The 19,527-nt window shown below is 39.3% G+C and overlaps 2 protein-coding genes across 2 annotated transcripts; one reads left to right on the top strand and one right to left on the bottom strand.

Moving 5' to 3' along the window:
• Positions 1-7,217: 7,217 nt before the first annotated feature.
• On the bottom strand, positions 7,218-15,580 carry LOC140944772 (uncharacterized). The gene is made up of 11 exons (XM_073393879.1): positions 15,484-15,580; positions 13,647-13,798; positions 13,322-13,398; positions 12,707-12,818; positions 12,165-12,193; positions 11,015-11,092; positions 10,614-10,701; positions 10,413-10,498; positions 9,357-9,442; positions 8,850-9,040; positions 7,218-8,147 (listed from the first exon to the last, which is right to left on the bottom strand). Exons 1-11 carry the CDS (start codon positions 15,578-15,580, stop codon positions 7,218-7,220), a joined length of 1,926 nt encoding a protein of 641 aa, XP_073249980.1.
• An 861-nt stretch (positions 15,581-16,441) lies between these two features.
• On the top strand, positions 16,442-19,287 carry LOC140943131 (uncharacterized). Its single transcript, XM_073392191.1, has 5 exons — positions 16,442-16,563; positions 16,637-16,798; positions 17,066-17,165; positions 17,930-18,049; positions 18,907-19,287. The coding sequence occupies exons 1-4, from the start codon at positions 16,561-16,563 to the stop codon at positions 18,016-18,018; spliced, it is 354 nt and encodes a 117-aa protein (XP_073248292.1). The 5' UTR covers positions 16,442-16,560; the 3' UTR covers positions 18,019-18,049; positions 18,907-19,287.
• Positions 19,288-19,527: the final 240 nt, after the last annotated feature.

The raw sequence follows: 19,527 nt of genomic DNA, 5'->3' as shown, positions 1-19,527 counted from the left end.
TATCAGGCTATGCAAACACGGAAAACGTCTTCTGTTACTTGAATATTTAGTGTAATCGAACTAGAGCCAATCACGATTACAAGCTCTGTGTAAAAGTTGCCATCCTAAACTGCTACAAATATTCTTTCTTTGTACGGATCGTTATGCGTGGAATAATAACCTCTAGATATCCCCTTTCGAGAAATGTTTTGTAACTTTAGTTTTTATTTCTGGAGTAAAGTATTCTATTGTATTATAACATCATTGGCGGCTGTAATTCTTAGCCCCCCGTCCACTAATAGGTTTTCGTTTGAAAACTCATACATTTCGATTTCGTCCGTCCACACTACCGTGCCGAGCGTTTTCATCGAAAACACATAGATTTGAAAATTTGAAAATACTCTTGAAAGTGGATCAAAACGAAAACGCATTCACATCGTATTAGAGTGGAAGGTCGAAAACATTAAAAACGCATCAAAATGAAATTGATGACCAAAATATCGCAGGTGCTTTTGTTTGTAGCCATCCTCGGAGACGCAGGGGCAGTCAGACGGGTCGGGAGCAAAGGCGCGACGGAAGTCATTTCAAGCACAGGCGAAAAAGCCCCTGGGTACCGACTCTCACCGGACCACTCTCCAAACGATCAAGCGAATGTGTAGCTCCTGATTGGGCACAAAAAATTCTTTGTATTATTGCGCCCAATCTGACAGCTGACAGCCACGAAAACGTCGCAGGAAAAGTGAATACACATTTTTTCAGTCTCTATCTTGATTATTCCAACTCACTTACTTTGTCAAATGCACGCGAACTCGTCTGGAGGTGAATTTCTATCAACCATCTCCAAGTTTATAAAGGGAAAGAAACTTTCGTCGTTGCTTGTTTACGTCCTTCACAAAACGTGAAATTGGGCATTTTCACGTGGTAGTTGTGCAGTGACGGCAAAGAAATGTACAAAACAGCGTGATGCACGTGCAAAGTTGTTGTTTTGCCTTGTCAAGCTATTGCTTTTTTTACTTCCTCGTCGCCGCTGCATCTTAAACTTCCTATTATTTACGATACATTAGGGCCATTTATACGAGGAAAAATAAGACGCGTCTTACATAAGACACGTCTTAAATAAGACGCGAACTTTCCGTATAAACGGCACATTTCGTCTAAAATAAGACGCGGCTTAGCTAAGACGCGTCTTATTAGATAAGACATGCTCGTATAAATGGTACAGTTCGCGTCTTATTTAAGACGCGTCTTATGTAAGACGCGTCTTATTTTTCCTCGTATAAATGGCCCTATTGTGATCCGTCAGAAACAGAATTTTCTCAGTGCAAATTGAATTGCTCATGCTGATAGCCTCCGAAACGTTTTTCGACTCATCGGTAGTTCCTTCGTTTCTGGTTAGGAAAGCTTGGTGAACGAACCGGGCAACTGTGCCGAGATAATATTAGGGAGCTTAAGCAACGACGACGCGGACGGCAACGAGAACGGTAAAAAAGCGATAGGTTTAGATTAGCAAAACAACAACTTTGCACGTGCATCACGCTTTTTTTGTACATTTCTTTGCCGTCGTTGCCCGACTACAACGTGAAAGTGCCTGAATTCACGTTTTGTCGAGGACGGGAACACAAGACAACAACTTTCTTTTCTTTTCCTGAACTTTGATACAGTCCTTTAGAATTCAACTCCAAAAACATTTGCCAACATTTGACGAAGTAAACGAGATGGAATAAGCGCGATAAAGTTTGAAGTAGCGCGACTTCACTTTTTAAGTGACGTTTTTGTAGCCGTCGCCGTCGTTGTTGCTTAAGCTCCCTAATACCCGTCGTGTACGAACTCACGCAAACAACTCAGGAGAAACTGTTCGCCCATTGGGCACAATAATACAAAGCATTTTTTGTGCCCAATCAGCGGGAGCCAGCATTCGCTTGAATGGTTTCAATTTTTTATCATTGATAGCGTCACGGTGAAAGCCAGCAAAAGTTTTAGCCGATTTGCGCCGTTTCGCCGTGATCTTTGAGAGAAGTTCATGAACATGGTATGCGATCAATATCGAAAATTATCTTATTAAAAAGCAAACTTTTAAAGTTCAATTGAAGTTCTTCAGTGGAAAAAATTACTTTGAAGTTTTTAAATATTAATGTACGTGATTTTTTTTAGTTTTCTTAGCCCATAGTGGAGAGAGGCAGTGCGGCAGTTGTTTTCCCGTTTTGTGAAAGGAAAGCAAACAGGAATAAATTTAGAAGACTGACAACGTAGTTTTAAATGTGAATAATTTTAAACTTTACTTTATTTGAAATATTTTTACCTTTATTTCTTAAGTCTACTGTGGAAATGCTCCGTATACATTAGTCGACTTCAGTTTTGTGGAAATCAATACATAAAGAAAGGAAACTGGGAACGAAAGTTCCAAAAAATATATTCTAATACCAACAAAGTATAGATTGTAAATAAATCTGTTTCAGGGTGCTACTAGCCCGAGTAGACGGGTACTCTTGACGACGGTGCATACACTGCAAAGCTGACTAATTGTAAAGACAAAATGCCACATTGTTGTGGAAATCAATACATAAAGAAAGGAAACTGGGAACGAAAGTTCCAAAAAATATATTCTAATACCAACAAAGTATAGATTGTAAATAAATCTGTTTCAGGGTGCTACTAGCCCGAGTAGACGGGTACTCTTGACGACGGTGCATACACTGCAAAGCTGACTAATTGTAAAGACAAAATGCCACATATTTGTCTTTAAGACAATTCCTCTACGACAGTGGTGACTGCAGCGATGTATTTTTCTTGTTTGTCTTATCTATAAGTGACTCAAAAAAGAACAAAAACCCTTCTAATGTATTTTCCACCGCCTCAGTGCAATTTTTTCCTGGGTGCGAAACAACAATAGAGAAACTTTAGGGCGAGAATGTTGAAGATTATCAAGGCGAAGGTCCAAAACAATAATGCGAAGTTCATGACTGCCATACCAGGCAACACCGTCGATATAATAGCAGTGTAGGGAGTTGCCCGGAGGAGTTGTCGTTCGAATTCCTCGAACTTTATGTTCAATTTCGCTCCCTATAATAGCAAATAGCTGAGAAACGTCTAAAAGTTCAAGAATTTCCTCATTTTAATTTGCTTGATGCATCTGAGTGAACAGCAATATTTGTAGTTTTCCTCGAAACAAATGTTCCACACGTACATGGTCACTGTCACCAGAAAAACTATTTGATAGACAAACTGACATGTCATCTAAGGAAACAGGTATCTGTATTTGTTTTCTTTCCTGAAGCAGCAGCTTAAAAGCCTGAGACCATTCCTATATTAGAAAAAATCCTATGCAGTGAAGAGCTACAATTACAAGCAAGAAAAATGGCAGATTCATATCCTTTCCCAGTCGATCATTATTCTACAAACCGTACTGTTGGACCAACACACTGAATCAAGGCGGGCTTATGAAAAGGCCTTCAAGGCCGGAAGGCCCGAGGGCACTAACTAATGGTAATAACTAATGGCCTGTGTGGTACGGCGCATGTGCAAGTCGCGACAGTAGCTATTGTTCAATTTTGTATTATTTCCCCATTTTTCATATATTCACCTGTGCTATTCCCCCGAAAAATGCATGTTGCAGATTAACAACCCTGTTCTGCTTTGAAACAAATATTTACCTTCGTGTTTGTCTGACTTTTGCCACTTTTGTTATTGCAATCATGACAGAAGTGAGCAATTCGCTAAATTGTTGACCCAATGCCATCCACGTACGCAGACCTAGGGGCGATCAGTTAGGTCGGAATAAACGGCGGCGAAAGTTTTTAACAACAGGCAAGAGAGCCCCTGGGAGGCTACTCTTAACGAAACAATTCTACAACTCTTGCGGATGCTTGTCCAGTATATACAGCAAAAACCCGCATATAAGAACCTAGTGATTTAAGAGCCTACAGGCTGAATTTGGCATTTAAATACCCAAAAATATAAGAACCTGTTCAGCCTGGCAAAGAAAAATAGGTCCTTATTTAAAACAGTCACTCCAATTTTGATGGGAAAAATTCTCGACAAAAGATAATTGTGTATATGTTTTCTTTAATTTACATTTGTTTGGAGTTTCACTAGAAGTATGTTAGAACTTATGTTTTCCATAAAGCTACCTTGCAAATATAGACGATTTTAAATCTTTTAAATATCTTATTTAAAAAATGTGGAAATGTATTGATGTTCTTCTTGGAACTTGAATGTTGCCATTTTGTATTAGTCGTACAATATTTCTGCCAATGGTTACACTATGACAATCTCTGAAAAATAAGAACCTTTTAAGAACCTAATCAGCCTGAATTGTGAAAAACTATGTTCAGCCTGACCTCGAAAATTCTAAGTTCTTATATGTGGGTTTTTACCGTACTTCAATTTAAGAAAGACACTACCTGTTTATATACCTGAAGCATGAAAAAGGGCACCCAGCTGCAGTTAGGAGGAGCCTTCACGTATAGGCCATCATAGTGAAGACAGGCGAAGACCAATTTCAAAACCGTACATGGGGCCGAGATTATTGTTTTCAGTGTAGAAAAGAATTGTCCGTTTGCATGTAAAAACGTAGTCGTGTACCTACGGACATGTGTAAAATTCGCTGTAAGATTGTTAATTCGCACATAACAGCGTTTTTAAGAAAAAGAAGAAAGAAAAATCTTGTACATTAATCAACACACGCTGATTTAAAGACTAAATTTACTAAGATCACTGAAGTTGATTCGAAAAGCCCGGCGAAATATAATTTGTGGAAAAGGTTCCAGGACGTTCCGATGATATTGGTCAAATATCACTAGGTTATCTGCATAAGCGAGACCAGCCTTGATGTCAGTTGTTACGGAATAACATTCAATTTGGAGAAAAAAAAATGAGTCCCCTCCTTTATTTGCTTTCAATAGTAGGTCTTGACATACTAGGATTGTTCTTCAATATACGAATGCTATTAGGCTGCCTTAGGAAAGAAAACAGATATCTCACGCCTTGGGTAATATGTCAGTTTGTTTTTCAAGTCACGATTCTTGTCGCTGTGACCGTGGATGCGTGGAACAAACACGTCGATGAAAACTGTGAATATTGCTGTTTACTCAAAGAGCTGCAGAAGACTGCGGTATTTCTTGCAGTTTGTAACTTCGCACAGTTGGAAGCTGTTAGTTTGGACAAGCCCGAACATCCATTAAAACAAAAAATTCGCACAGCATCTCCTTCAAAGTTGGTATCAGCGACACTAGGAATGACAATTACAAACGTCGCGATCCTTTGGCCTCTGCAAAGGTTCATTGAAGCCTTAGTAAGTTATGCTTCAGTGGCGACTAAACTTTATATCATGATCCTCAATTTTGTCGGCCTGAGTTTATTGTTTTTGCTTTCTGCTGGGACCAGGATAAAATGGACTGAGCCGAAAGAGAATACTCTAGAGACCCAGACTTCTTTGCCCTTGAAGGAAGTCTGTGAATGTTTCTCAGTCTTTACAGCTTACTATTTGCTCATGCTTTATGTAATATATCAAACATGAGATGCAGTGTTTCATCACCAGATGAAACACCGAGAAGAGAGTTGAAAATACGACGCGCAGCGGAGTATTTTTGACGAACTTCGAGGTGTTTCATCTGGTGATGAAACACTGTGTCGAATGTTTGATATTTCTTCTCAAACAAAATCATTTTTGAAGGAGAAATTAAGGATGCAAATACTAAGCAGTGTTTCATCCGATTTCCAAACACTCATTAAACATTAATTTCCTTTGTATTTTCTTAATGAATTATTAATGAGTTTGAGAATTATTTTTCAATATTGAGTTTATCCTGCAATATTATTTCCCACTCGATCATTACATTTTGATGGGGTTTCTGAACATTGTTTATGGAACGTTCGTACCTGCATTCGTCACTGGGCCAGCTAATATATTCACGTCTAAAGGGAACAAAGTTAGAAATGAAGGTAGCCTGCGAGAAAGCTCCTTGGAGGCAGAAGGGGTGCACGTGAGGAGGGACTTCGAACGTGTGGAGTACCTGTTGTCGCTCCACATTTAGCTGAGCTGTCAGGTTTTCGCCAATGTTTACGTGCAACCGGACCCAACATGAACATCTTGGCCAAACAATGTTGCAACAACAACACGCAACAACATGCAACGGGGTGTGCAAATAGACGCAACATGTAAGATCCAACAATGTTGCGTCTGTTGTCACCGGGCTTTAAAAAACTAAAATTAAGGAAGTTAGACGAAAAGTTTTAGTTGTTGTTTAGGCCCAAACTCGAAATAAAGTTACCACAAGTATCATCGCTTTTTTTCTGGTTAATCCACGATGCTGGGTGGCGTTTTTGGTAATATATTTTTTTGTAATTGTAATTTGTTTACCCACGGAACACTAAGGAGTTCAAAAGAACTCGTTGAAACGTGTCCGTGCGTTCCAGATCGAATTGGAATTTGAAAGCGTTAGTTTTTAAGGAGAGGGGAAAACCGGAGTACCCGGAGAAAAACCTCTCGGAGCAAGGGAGAGAACCAACAACAAACTCAACCCACATATGGCGTCGACGCCAGGATTCGAACCCGGGTCACATTGGTGGGAGGCGAGTGCTCTCACCACTGCGCCACCCTTTTATTTAGGGTTTCCTTGGCAGCAATATTTCACAGTTTATAATAAACTACTAAGGACTAGGCCAAACGTCGAACTTTTCATCATACGAACCAAACTTAGTGAGTTAAGTTCATGAAAAGTTCGACGTCTGGCTCAGTTAAGTTCGTCTGAATGAGTTTGGATCGTCCCAACACGTTCTATCCGTCGGCGTCAGACGGATAGAATTTCTAAAGATCGTCTCCAGGACAAACGTCGATCTTCACATGCGACGAACTAAACTTATATATTAAAAATTTGTATGATAATGTATATTTAGCCTCGCTCTTTAGGAAGAAAATTCACTTTTTATCTGATCCAGTTGGTTGGTTCGACGCGTCCTAAGTTCGACGTCTGACACAACAGACGATCTTAACTTAATTTCGGTCGACCCAAATGAGAGTTTGGATCGTCTCATGAAAAGTTAGACGTTTGGCCTAGGCCTAAGAGGTATTACCATAACCTTCAAGCTGCATTTCCAGGAACTCTTTCGTTAACTGCAAGAGTTGAAAGCGCGCGCAAAAAAATGCGAATTTGCGCAACAACACTCGTTTTTTATACCATTCTTGATTGTAGATCATTGCGCGGAGTCCACCTCTATATTTCGGGTCGATCGTATTTTCATTAAATAAAAAAATTAAACTTCATTGATTTCTGATGTTTCGAATTTGCATGACAAGAGAATGAATTCCCCAACAACGAAGACGTTTGATTTTCAACAAAGTCTTCAGCAGTTGACAATCTTGCACTAGTCTCAGCTTTATCTTTCCCTTCTCGTGTGGTAATGGTATGTTTACCCTTGTTTGATTGTAGTCTTCCTCGACACAATCTTTGTTTCTCTTTTTTTCGGAGAGCTTTTTCTTTACACTCCTTCCAGCGTTTGCTGTTATAAATGTGAATCCTATTACGCAATGTAAATCTCTTCGATTCATTTCTAGGCAATACAAGCTTTATGTCTGTCTCATGTTTCTTTGTTATTTTTCTGCTCTTTTCTTCTGTGGCTGGTAATTCTGTTATTTCCTTGTTTAAATCGACAACATTATCCTTTCGTGCAAAACAATCTTCAGCTAACGTTTGCACCTTTGAGGCTATGTTGGTGTTTTCAGCAACTAATTTTCGTTTGAGGATTACAGTCTGATTTTCAGCAGACTTGTGTAGCTTTGTAGCTATCTGGGTGATTTCAGCATCTAATTTTCGTTTAAGGGCGACATCCTGTTCTTCAGCTAACTCGTGAACGTTCGTAGCTATCTCGGTGTCTTCAGCAACTAATTTTTGTTCAAGGGTGACATTCTGATCTCCAGCTAACTCGTGAACGTTTGTAGCTATCTCGATGTTTTCAGCAACAACTAATTTTCGTTCGAGGTTGACATTCTGATCTCCAGCTAACTCGTGCAGCTTTGTAGCTATCTTGGTGTTTTCAGCAAATAATTTTCGTTCGAGGTTGACATTCTGATCTCCAGCTAACGCGTGCAGCTTTGTAGCTATCTCGGTGTTTTCAGCAACTAATTTTCGTTTGAAGGTGATATTTTGTTCTCCAACCTGCGCATCAAAATCCTATAGCAGAGATGCGAATTGTCAGAATTCCACGTCAATAATGGCGGGAAAAATAGGCCCTCTGAAGGTGGTCAGTCACGTGGTACAATACCGCCATGATGGAAAGCAAGACACGTCGCAATGCATTTCTGTACCACGTGACTGACCACCTGCAACGAGCCTGTACTAGTAAGCTCTCCATTTCTGGCGAGCTAAGCGAGCCGCAAGGGGCGCAAGATTTCTTTCCTCGCTTCTTGCTCTCGCATCTCCTTTCGCGTGCCGCTCTCGCATGACTTCTCGCGACTTCACCAAATGGAAAGCTTGTTCGCAGGCTTAGGCCTATCAACTGGACTCGTACAGCTGAAACACGCAGTTGAACTTTACTACCGTCAGTAGGTGAATTAGGAACATTAGAAAACCGAATAGCAGACGTTTGGACAAGAGATTAAATTCAATCAATTAATGAAGGACTTGCCCCTTTAAATTGGATTTCAGAGCTGCAAATAGTATGTTTCCAATTAGCAATTGCCTTTACAGGGAAACATTTTGCTTCGACGAGTGAATAAAGTTCTTGCTCTAATCTTTCTTACATACTTTTCTACATACGTACAATTATAAGAGGCATCTAATAATGGTACTCCATTAGACTTAACCGCCTACGCTCCTTTTGGCTTCTAGTAACTAAACAGCGGGCAATCTCAGTACTGACTTATAGAAACTAACCTGCAATGACCTGCTGATTTCGCCCGGAATGAAAGACTCTCCAAGATTATAAGCCATTCCTGATCCAGTTTCTGCGGCAAACTCTCTACCCTGCATTGAACTGCTGATTTCGTCAAGAATGAAAGACTTGTTTCCAAGATCATAAGACATTCCTGGTGGAGTTTCTGCGTTAAATTCCCTGGGAAAAGATCCTGATGAACAAAAAGTTGATAATTTATAATTAGTTGTTGGTCATAAGAGAATTTCTACGTACCATATTTTCTCGCCCTGGGGCTTACATGAAATTTCAGCCAAAGAAACCGTGGTGGGGATGGCGGACGTGCATCTCTTTCAAACGAGGGAGGTTAACTGAGGTGGTGCTTAACAATGGAGATAAAGAAGTAAAAGCAACAAAATAAGTGAAGGAGAAAGTTTTCTTGTGACGATGCTGTTGTTGACAGAGTTTAAAAATTATCTAAGTGTGAGGAAAAAGAGAGTAACTATTCTATTTTTAATCTTGTATGTTACCTTTAGGATTGTGTCTCGGAGTTGACGCAAAAAGTTTGTCCAGAGTTCCTGGTGTTAAAATATTTTGACATGGAGTGCGAAACTTGCTGCAAGAAGAGTAGAATTATCAATGAACACTGCATCTTAGGGCACCATGTGCTAACCTCCATCTCGGACTGAAGTACATTTTGCTAAGGTAGTGCACAAATGAGTGACAGCCTTGGATGCATACCTAGACCAGACCACCCAAAATGGTAAGATCATCCTTGCTGTATACCAAGATTTTTGTCTCAGCTTACATGGGAGATGTTGATTGGTAAAAAAGGGTAAATTTCAAGCTTGGTAGTGAAAGAAAACATCTTTTTCATTACCCTGCGAGCAGTGGTTTTTCCAGGCTACAGGACGCTACCCTCTCCCTTCGTAGCGTAGTATCCGGCCTGGAAAAAACCACTGCTCGCAGAGTACTTTTTCATTCACTACTACAGTTAAAATTTACCATTATTTTCACCTATCACCAAACAGTTTTCTCGAGCTCTATGAGTGTCTCCATAGCTCAGTGGATAGAGCACCCGCCCAGTGTTTAAGATGTCATAAATTTGCATCCTATTGGGTACTTGAGATTTTTATCTATTTTTCCATGCCTGTCTCAAGGGGAACAGTAGGGACCCTAGGGAAACAATGAGATTTAAGTGAAACAAAAAGAAATAGTTTCAAGTAGCCTCTCACACAGATCTTCTCATGACTTTGCATGCATTCCTTCTCCATGCAGCACCAGAGGCTAGGTTTCAAGGGACAAGTCATTAAGCAATTATTTTTGTTAGCCCAGAAAGAAAAAGTTCCTAATATACAAATTTATGAAAAAAAATGTCAGCAAGTAGTCAACATTCATAAGTAACAGTACATTGTTACCCTGACATTATAAGCTGAGTTTTGTAATGTTGCCTGCTCAGAGAACTATGGTGGGAAACAATAGGTAATAATAAACCAACAACATTATGGCATCATCAACATATTACTGTCATGTTCTAAATGGCGAATCTGTTTACATTTGAAAACAGTCATTGAAAAGAAACAAACCTGGTGTCTTTAGTGCGATGGCTATTCCGAGTTTCAAGCCATGTTTCAATACTTTTGGGAAGATCCTTGGCTTCAGATTTGGCTACCTGAAAAAATTAAAAGATTCCCTATACCTTATTACAATCAAAGGCAGTGCCAGGCATTTTTTTTCATCAAGTAATACATGTAGCTTCAGCTGACATATCTGTTAAAATCACCAACCTGTTCTGGATCTGCTACAACGTTCAGCCATGGAAATATAATTTCATAGCATTCTGAGATGACTAGCAAAAAACTTCTGACAAGAACCCTACAGAGGAAAAATAAATTTCAAAAAACTGGTGTATCTACAGCCACCCCTTCCCTCAAACAAAGTCGGGGAGTCCCTGTCCTTGTGTTCATGACAAGTTAAGAAGGTGAGGGGAGAGGCCAGCAGAGAATGCTACGAATAAAAAAGAAAGGACAAATTTGTGTTTTTTCCCAGTCTTCTGGGAGATTACAGATCCCTTAAGTTTCTGCTATCTGAAAAGTACAGCCTGAAAAGGCTCTGTTTGAACTGTAAAGTAAATTGTACATGCAAAACAGTCTTGTGGATACAGTATGCGCCATATTGTAACACTTACCATATTCTACTTAAACTTGAACAGCACGTCAAGTGGAATGTCACGAAATGTCCAAAAGCCAACTGTGAACATGAACATCTTATGACAGTCAAGGCTGTGTTTCATAGTGTGATAATACCAACATAAATGGGGTAGATAAAACAAACTCATATACATATGGCAAACATATAGGGTACTATTGAGTAGCCCAAGCTTTGACCTGCCTTCAGAAAAGACAACAAATAATGTTCATTGTGTAGACTGAGTGCATTCTTAGAGCATAATATTCCCCTAACACTCACTTGGATTAGAGGCAGTTAAGAACTACAAGTAATACAAGTTCTTAAGCCATACATACTGAAACTTTTGGTTGCATTGTATGATGATTTTTGTGGATTGTCTCACAGTACACTGTTCTAAAACAAAAATGTTAGTAGCAGTTCCAAGGCTGTCCAAATAGCTGACTGTAAAGTGCCACCCTTGAAAAGGCTATGGTCTGTCAAGTAGCAATGCTATACACATCGATAATGCAAAATAGCAATCTATCATATTTACTCAGATAGGGTGATGATAAGCACGCATGTTTGAAAAAAAAAAAAACCTAAAATTATTTATCATCCGATGCAAATTTTTCTTCCTTTTCATAGGCCAAGAGTCCACTATGAGGCCTGCAAATAACTGCCTAGAAATAATGGTGTGCTCATTCGCAATGTCGTTCAACTGTGTTTGGCTGCCAATAACATTCTGCTCATGCATATTAATGAAAGGATGCTTTTCTCCTTCTTGCGATGCCTCTTGCGTAAAAAGCCCTTGCAGATCACTTTCCTTCCCGAAAATATTCATTAAAAAACAAACACCATAAAATATTGAAAGGTAAAAAATATAAAGATTGCAATTTGTAATTGTCTTGTGGATCAATTTTTTGCCTCAGCCTTCAGCTTTTGCAAATAAGTAATCTCTTCACCACTGAAAAATCACAATATTTTACCCAACCTTACCCAATAACAATAATTATTGTTAATAATAATATTGTTAATTCCTCTTAGGCTTTTGTTCTTGGTTCCCTCCTGAAGGAGTGCTTTCTGGTATTCACACCCTCATTACATCAATGCCATTGAAAAGACAAATCAATATGATAACCATGGAGTAGAAGCAAGTAAAGAAAGGATACTGAAATGTTTCCTGACAGGTTGACTTCACCTACATGTATCACAAAGATATAAAAGGATAAAAGCTACAAGGATAAGGATAAGGATAAAAGTGTACACTTACTATTTCTCGACTTGAAAGTTCAAAACTCAAGACTCAATTCTCAAGACATGAATGACTGTCAACTTACTTTTGAGCAGTACTGTAGTGTAAGGTCAAAACTTGAGGAACATGTATTTTTTTATATCTAAAATTGCTTGAACTTTGCCTTTAACATTTCTCATTATGTATATCATCTCCAATGTTTGCCTAATGAACATGATCTAAAGTTAAAATGTTGGGTCTGAGTCATTTGCAAAGCAAGGGAAATGGAGGAACTTTGATTTTGTAAATAGAAAAATGAATGCAGCATGCAACTAGTCTATTCACAAGAAATAAAAAAGGTTCAGAATGTATATATGATATTCATACATTCATTATTTCATTCATTTCTCTTGTTTAAAACACTTCCAATTTTCACAGTAGAAATGGAAATCTGGTCCTACAGTATAATGTAACAAAGACCTGTAACAAAAGTTGGGCAGATCCAATGAGGCAGCCAAGAGTACTGATGATCATTCCAAATGTAGGGGAGTTTGATATGGTCTCAGGGGCAAGAGTGCGACGCTTTGATAACCTGCAAACAACAATAGTTGACTATTAGCACACACTTAGTACCCACCATGCCATGATTTCAAGAGTTGATTGAATGTTTAGTCACATGCAAGCATTTTGTCCACGCATTGGACACTTAAGTTTATACTTTTGTGCTGCACTGTAACAGAATAAAAGGACAACTTGTTACTCTTCAACCTGCAGGGCTGGGTTGTTCAAAGCAGGGTTAATATTAATTGTAACCCAAGGCTACTGTAAAATGTGAATTCAGATTTGAGCACTAACAAAGCAAATTCAGGTTAAGTCTTTGGTTCACAATTTGATGCTCATAAAATGTCTGTTTTACTTAGTCTTGATGATTTAAAATTAAAGAAACAGGAACATGGATTGAAATTTAAAACAGCTTTAGCAATAATAAGCATTTGAACACAGTGGTTCAACTTAAATATATAGACTGTATTTTGTCTCCTACAGAAAGAAATATTACAAAATTTGTAATATTTCTTCATATACTGTACCACCAACCTGGGAAATGTGTTTTTCAGATCAGCCACCTTATCATAAATTGCCATTTCTTCAAGTCTGTTTAAGCACTTGATAACCTGGAAAAAAAGTCACTTCAATATTGTATCCTCTACCACAACCCTCCCGTGAAAACCAAGGGTAGGATTGTGTGACAAGCCCAGTCTGTAAAGGAGGCCATCCTAGGCTTCTTATTCAAAAGCAAGCAATGATTTTCAACTTTCAACCATGTGAAATTTCTTTCTGGGGTACAATGTGGGTAATGCATTCAGTGTGAACACGTTGCTTTCAGTAGCAAGTAACTTCTTCAATGACGGCATTATCTTACCCTTTTTAGACCTTGGAAGTACTTTTGTTTCTTGTGTGTGTTTCCATGTTTATAGATTAATGCCTTGATAATAGCTGCTTCTGACCACAGTTGAGGTAATTTTAGTTCACGATGAACAATTCCAAGCCTGCTTATGGTATTAATAATGATTTCTGCAAAGATAATGGCAAATCATAAATAATCAAGGGCTTTAGCTGTATTTTCTAAACTCTAAAAAAGCTCATAAATCATTAGCCTTTCTCCACTTTAAAAACAAACCAGACTATTATCATTATCAGTGGGGGCATGTGAGGCTAAGCAGTTTACAACTCGAACTCTGGATCGGGAGGTCCAGGATTCAAGCCTTGCCCGTTGCGTTGCTTTCTTAGACAAGAAACTTTACCCACTTGGTATATCTTTACCCAGGTGTGTAAATGGGTACCAGGAATATACTGCTGGGGGAGGGGACAGAACCCTGCAATGGCCTAGCATCCTATCCAGGGGGAAGTAGCAATACTCCTAGGCATGCTTCATGCTAAGGAAACTGGGATAAGCTCTGGCCAATGGGGCCTTTGGCTCTTGCGCGTCTTTACCTTGGATAGGGAGGCTTGGCTTGGCTAGGGAGTGGTGGGAGGCATCTCTATTGCGACTTGAACCTTAGACAGCTGAGTTGCATTTCTTGCACTCTGACCACACAATCAATCACTGCCTCCCACACATATGATACATGTGCCTAATTTGTATAAAATTCGAAACCCACTACCACAAATATTTATTTCATGGCTTCAAAAATTTTCCATTTTTTTTACTGCGATAAGGAATGAAAGATTACATCCAAATCAGAACCATATAACACAGTTGAGTGTAAATGCAGAATGCCACGGAATGTCTTACACATACTTGAAAAACTGCTCCTGCAGTCCTACAGTTGTGTTGTATTATGCCAAGTACTTGAATGTATGAGAGTTTAATGAGTGCTCCTGCAGTTGCTACAAATGAATATTAAGTTGGCATAAAACTAGCGCTACAGCAGTCCCACATTCCCGCAGTCTATGTCAAGGAACTAGTTCACTTATAGAACAAGGTACACTAGTGTTTCCACAGTCCTGCACTCCTCCAACCGATGTCAAGTAACTAGTGTGCTTATAGAACGAGGTACACTAGTGCTCCCACAGTCCCACACTCCTCCAACCGATTTCAAGTAACTAGCGTGCTTATAGAACAAGGTATACAAGTGCACTCGGGATCCCAAACTCCTGCAGTTAACGTCCGAATTTACTATGCAAATCAGACAACTCTATGACTGTGAGAGCAGGTTTTTCTCATCTGATGTTTAGTGGGCAAGGTTTTCTGCATTTTAACCAAGAGTTGGAAGGCCAAAAAAATTTTACCTAAATTCATTCTTGTAAACAAAAATTAAGCAGCAATTATCATACATAGTGTTCAATATCTCTTTTCTCATTGGCCAAATGCCTACAGTTGATTTTAGAAATCAGCACGACCTACATATATATATTAGCTAGTTATCTGCCAGCAGATAGCTGACTAATCTGTGGGGGTAGTTGTGCGCGCAATACATGATGTCCAATAGCCAATGCAAGGCCAAACTGCGTTCCGTTTGAAGAAGTGTTTCTCGATATTTTCTTTAAATAGTGTATAATTAAACAATCGTTAATAGATTCGCTTTCTTTGATATACAGAATAATCAACGTTGAGGTAAGTGTTATCAGCAACAATGTTACTAAATTAATGTTATAAAAAGAACGCAAAATGTAAGCTTGTGTATTCAAACATATTCCTGATAACCAAAATCTAATGCATAATATAAGACGTCCATAGCATGAAGGTAGTAGTTTACCTGTATCGGCGCTTTCTCTGGAAGAGTTCAACTGCGGATCTGTCGGATGAGAGCCTACAACTCCTCTGCGGTTCCAAAACGCTGTGATCGCGGCCATTTTATTTTCGTTACTATTAAATGAAATAGTATCTTTGTTTATCAGGCTACCGCTGGTCAACACCTCGCGCGCTTACAAAGAGAAGGCGCAGAGAGGCGCGTCATTCGTTGTTATGTTTTTTCTTCCCAACGGCACGCAAAGGCACGAAAAAAACGTTCTGTTCATTTCAGTTATACCATGGATAATAGAAAGACTTTCTATTATCCATGGTTATACATCTCGAGAAAGGTTGTCGAAAAAAAGTGCACGCGACAATCCCGAAAGGTAATATGGGATAGATCTATGGGATATTTTCTGACATTGTAGCTGTCTAACCTACTGTTTAACCTACTTTTGTTGCTTTCTTTTAGGATCCTTTTAAGATATTAATATCACTCACGAACATACGTCCATGGCCTCTCGTGCAATTCTTTCAAATTTCTTAGAAGAACAGTGAACTCAAAACCACCCACGATTTGTCGCGTGCACTTTCTCGAAATAGCTGTTTACGCAAATGTATGTTCTTTTTTTTTGAGGGGACAAATTTCAGGAAAATTTGCAACTGCTGCTATCATAACCATTGGTTTTCCACCATAAAATAAAAGAAACAGGTTTAACATGAGATTCGACCATGTAATTCACTGAATTCATTAAGGATCATAGGTCGTTTTTCGTCTTAACAACATTTTACATTAATATCTAATTATACTGAATTGCGTAAAAAAGAAAAAGGCTACTTTGCTGAATAAAAATGGAAAGGAAACGAAACTCTATTTTATTTAGTTGTCCGACGTTAAAACAAATTTCGAACGTTTTAATCCAATGCGCGTTAAGTGACGAACAACATTGATGACTCGTTCATTTGACGTCACATGAGTCATTGGGTATTGCGCGCTATAATATAAAGTTCTTTTTGTTTAGTATATTTGATCTCACTGGAATGTAAATCTATAAATAATTCCACGACTTTTATTAAATGTTGGAGGCAGAGATATGCCCTGATGGTAAGTAGGGAAAGTTACCTAACAAACTTTCATTTTCAGTTACTAATAGCAGGATCACATTTTTGTTTTCCAGTTTAACTTCCGAGGAATTAAACTTCACCGAAAAGAACTCTATACTTCGTTATCACTAGCCATTGCTTCGTTTCTTTTTGGAGCCTTAACCAACGACTTTATTTCGATTATTAACGTGGAGATGCCAGAGAACTCGACTCACGAATTTACATTTTCTATCCTGGTAAGTATAGGAGATCGCAAATGACAAACTTTCGGGAAGTTTCAGGATCTTTTCCAAACACGCTCATGTGGTTCGCTGATGTGTAAGTCTACCCACCCAATTAAATAAGCAATCCATATATAAAAGAGAAAAAAAGAAATGACATTTCTGACAGACATCATCAAAAACAAAAAATTCATTTAATAGAAGTTCGCTTTGTATATTGCCAGGGACATGGAATTTCAAGCTGACATACTTCTGACATATTTCTTCTTTTTATGTCTAAAGTTACTGCACTGTGCATCTTTTGCATTGGCTCTCCTTGGCTTCATTTACAATAATCTAGCAGAAAAGGAAATTGGAACTAAAATAGGAAAAGTCTCAGTCGGTAAGTTCAGTTCATTGGCTTCAGTGTGGTATTAACAGAAGCGAACAGTGGCCGAATTTATACTAGAGATGACCTGGGCCAGCGGCATATATATACGTCTAACATGCATCACATGAGACGAACCTAAAGCTACGATACAGTGACGATAGAACGGGCAACACAAACATGAAAATTGTTTTGCAATATTGCGCGTTTTACTAGCCACCGACCTGTTTTGCAGCAAATCAGACTGTTGCAGGTTACTGACATTTGATTGGATAAAATTAAGCGGGAGTCACACCAGACTTACGTCACTTGCAATTGCTGCAAAACAAGGTAAAACGCGCGGAATGTTCAGATTTTGTCGCAAAACTGAGTAGAGCTACTCTCTACCTGCTGCAACAAATTTTCGCAACCTGTAACAACCTGATTTGTTGCAAGACAGGTTTAAATGTGGCTAGTAAAACGCGCAACATCTCTTTTCAACTCGTTAGTTTTGCAGCAATGGTGCACTGTTTTTGTCGCCCCTTTTACCGTATACCCTAAAGCCGGCTAGCTAGTGAGCGAGACTCTAGTGATTAATCTTTAATCATTAGCATCGGGCTCGTTCGTCATATATCATGGCATATGTGAAGTTCGATGTTTGACAGGGCCTTAACTGTATGAGATGCATAGAATGATTTTACTTAACCCATGAAATGGATAGTAGACTACTACGCAGTATTACACTCCAATTTCATTGTTTCCTCTTGTTTCTCTATCTGAAAATGTCTTTTTTTTTTCAGCTTTAAATTTGGGCTTATTTATTCCAAGAATAATTCTCGAATTAGTTTTCATTGAATTCCGGCCAGAAGAAATGGCGACAGCAACGTAAAGTGAATAGAAGATGACGCAAACGATAACAGGTAGGACCGTAATACCGACTGCGTAAGCCAACTACTGAGAACAAATGCTTTAGTTAGCTTAAATACTAGTACGGTCACGTACATTAGGCACAAGTAACTTCCATGTCATGTTAAGCCCCATCCAAACGAACGCAACATTGTTGGCCAACAACTCCCAACGTTGTTGGACTTATGTTGCGTTTGTTTTCACACCCAGCTAGTTGCTTGTCGTTGCATGTTGCTTCGCATTATTGGGAGTTGATGCGCAAAGTTTGAAACCGGTTCAAACGTTTAGCTACGTGCAAACGGACGGAACAACTCCTAACACAGGTAGCTTACTCAGTGAACAAACTCGTTCTTAAGATTCTTTCCTTCTAGCACTGGGAAAGAGGCAAAAGTCAGGGTGGAGTGGGATGGGGGGGGGGGGGGGGGTGGAGGGGGAGGTGAGTCACTCGTTATTAGACAAGACAAGACAAGACAAGACAATGCTTTATTTAGAGTCTTATACAGTCCTATGTACATCGACTTTATCCCAAATTTGTTAATAGCCTGCGGCGCGACTGAAAGGGGAGGGGGACAAAAGTGCGAAAGGGAAAAGGAAAGGGGGCGCCTGCTATAAGAGCCGGTGTTTTTGCATTCCGCCCACCAATGACCTAACCAATCCAGATCCAGATAACGTCAGCTGTCAATACGTGACCAACTCCGCGACCAACTTCTCAACCTGCACCATGGTTGTTTCTTTCTAATACACTAAAATAAGTTACTTATCGCGGCTCAACCAATCACAGTGTCTGCCTCTCAAACAGAGTTCACCACTTTGGAGGCCCTCTAAGCTACATGTACAGTTTTCCACTGTATTGTTTTATTCTCTTTTTCAGGGAAAGTAATTCTAAGGATAATCATTTCTTAAAACGGAGACAGGAGAAAGCAAATGTAAGACTCGTTTCACAACGAGTCAAGTGATTGATGGAGGATGGGAGCGATTCAAGAAGAATAATGGCAAAGAATGCCGGTGAAAGATTACCCACAATCCTAGGACTGGTTTGCGCTTAACTGTGTAATGCACAGGTCGTATTGCGACAAGAATAGAGACAGCTGTCAGTTAGCTTGCGTATTTTATCGTTTTGAGTTCAGTGAGTAGAAATATAGTTAGAGATTAATAAAACGTTTTTATGTTCATCAACTGAAAACGAGAGTGAGTTGCCTTGATTCATACATATGAGTGATGGGGTTAGTTTTGAAAGCATCTGCGGTATTTATAATTTATTATTTTTAAGAGGGGTGATTATGGCACAAGTACTCTTTTGAGGAGGGTGTTTTTCAGAGGGAGGGTGCCTCTCTGTCCTACTAGAGGACTGGGGATAGGAACAAAGGCGCGCAGGGGGTAATGGGACCTCGCTTCTGCCGAGGTAGCCCACAGAACTGGTGCTATTTTTTCGCTATATCCGGAGTTATCCAGGCCGAGGAAAGTGTTTTCAGCCTCGCCCTTCGACTCAACT

This window comes from Porites lutea, chromosome 7 (genome assembly GCF_958299795.1).
Source record: "Porites lutea chromosome 7, jaPorLute2.1, whole genome shotgun sequence".
Taxonomy (NCBI): Eukaryota; Metazoa; Cnidaria; class Anthozoa; order Scleractinia; family Poritidae; genus Porites; species Porites lutea.
The sequence above is the reverse complement of the archived record's forward strand: the minus strand, read 5'-3'. Positions and strand labels throughout refer to the sequence as shown.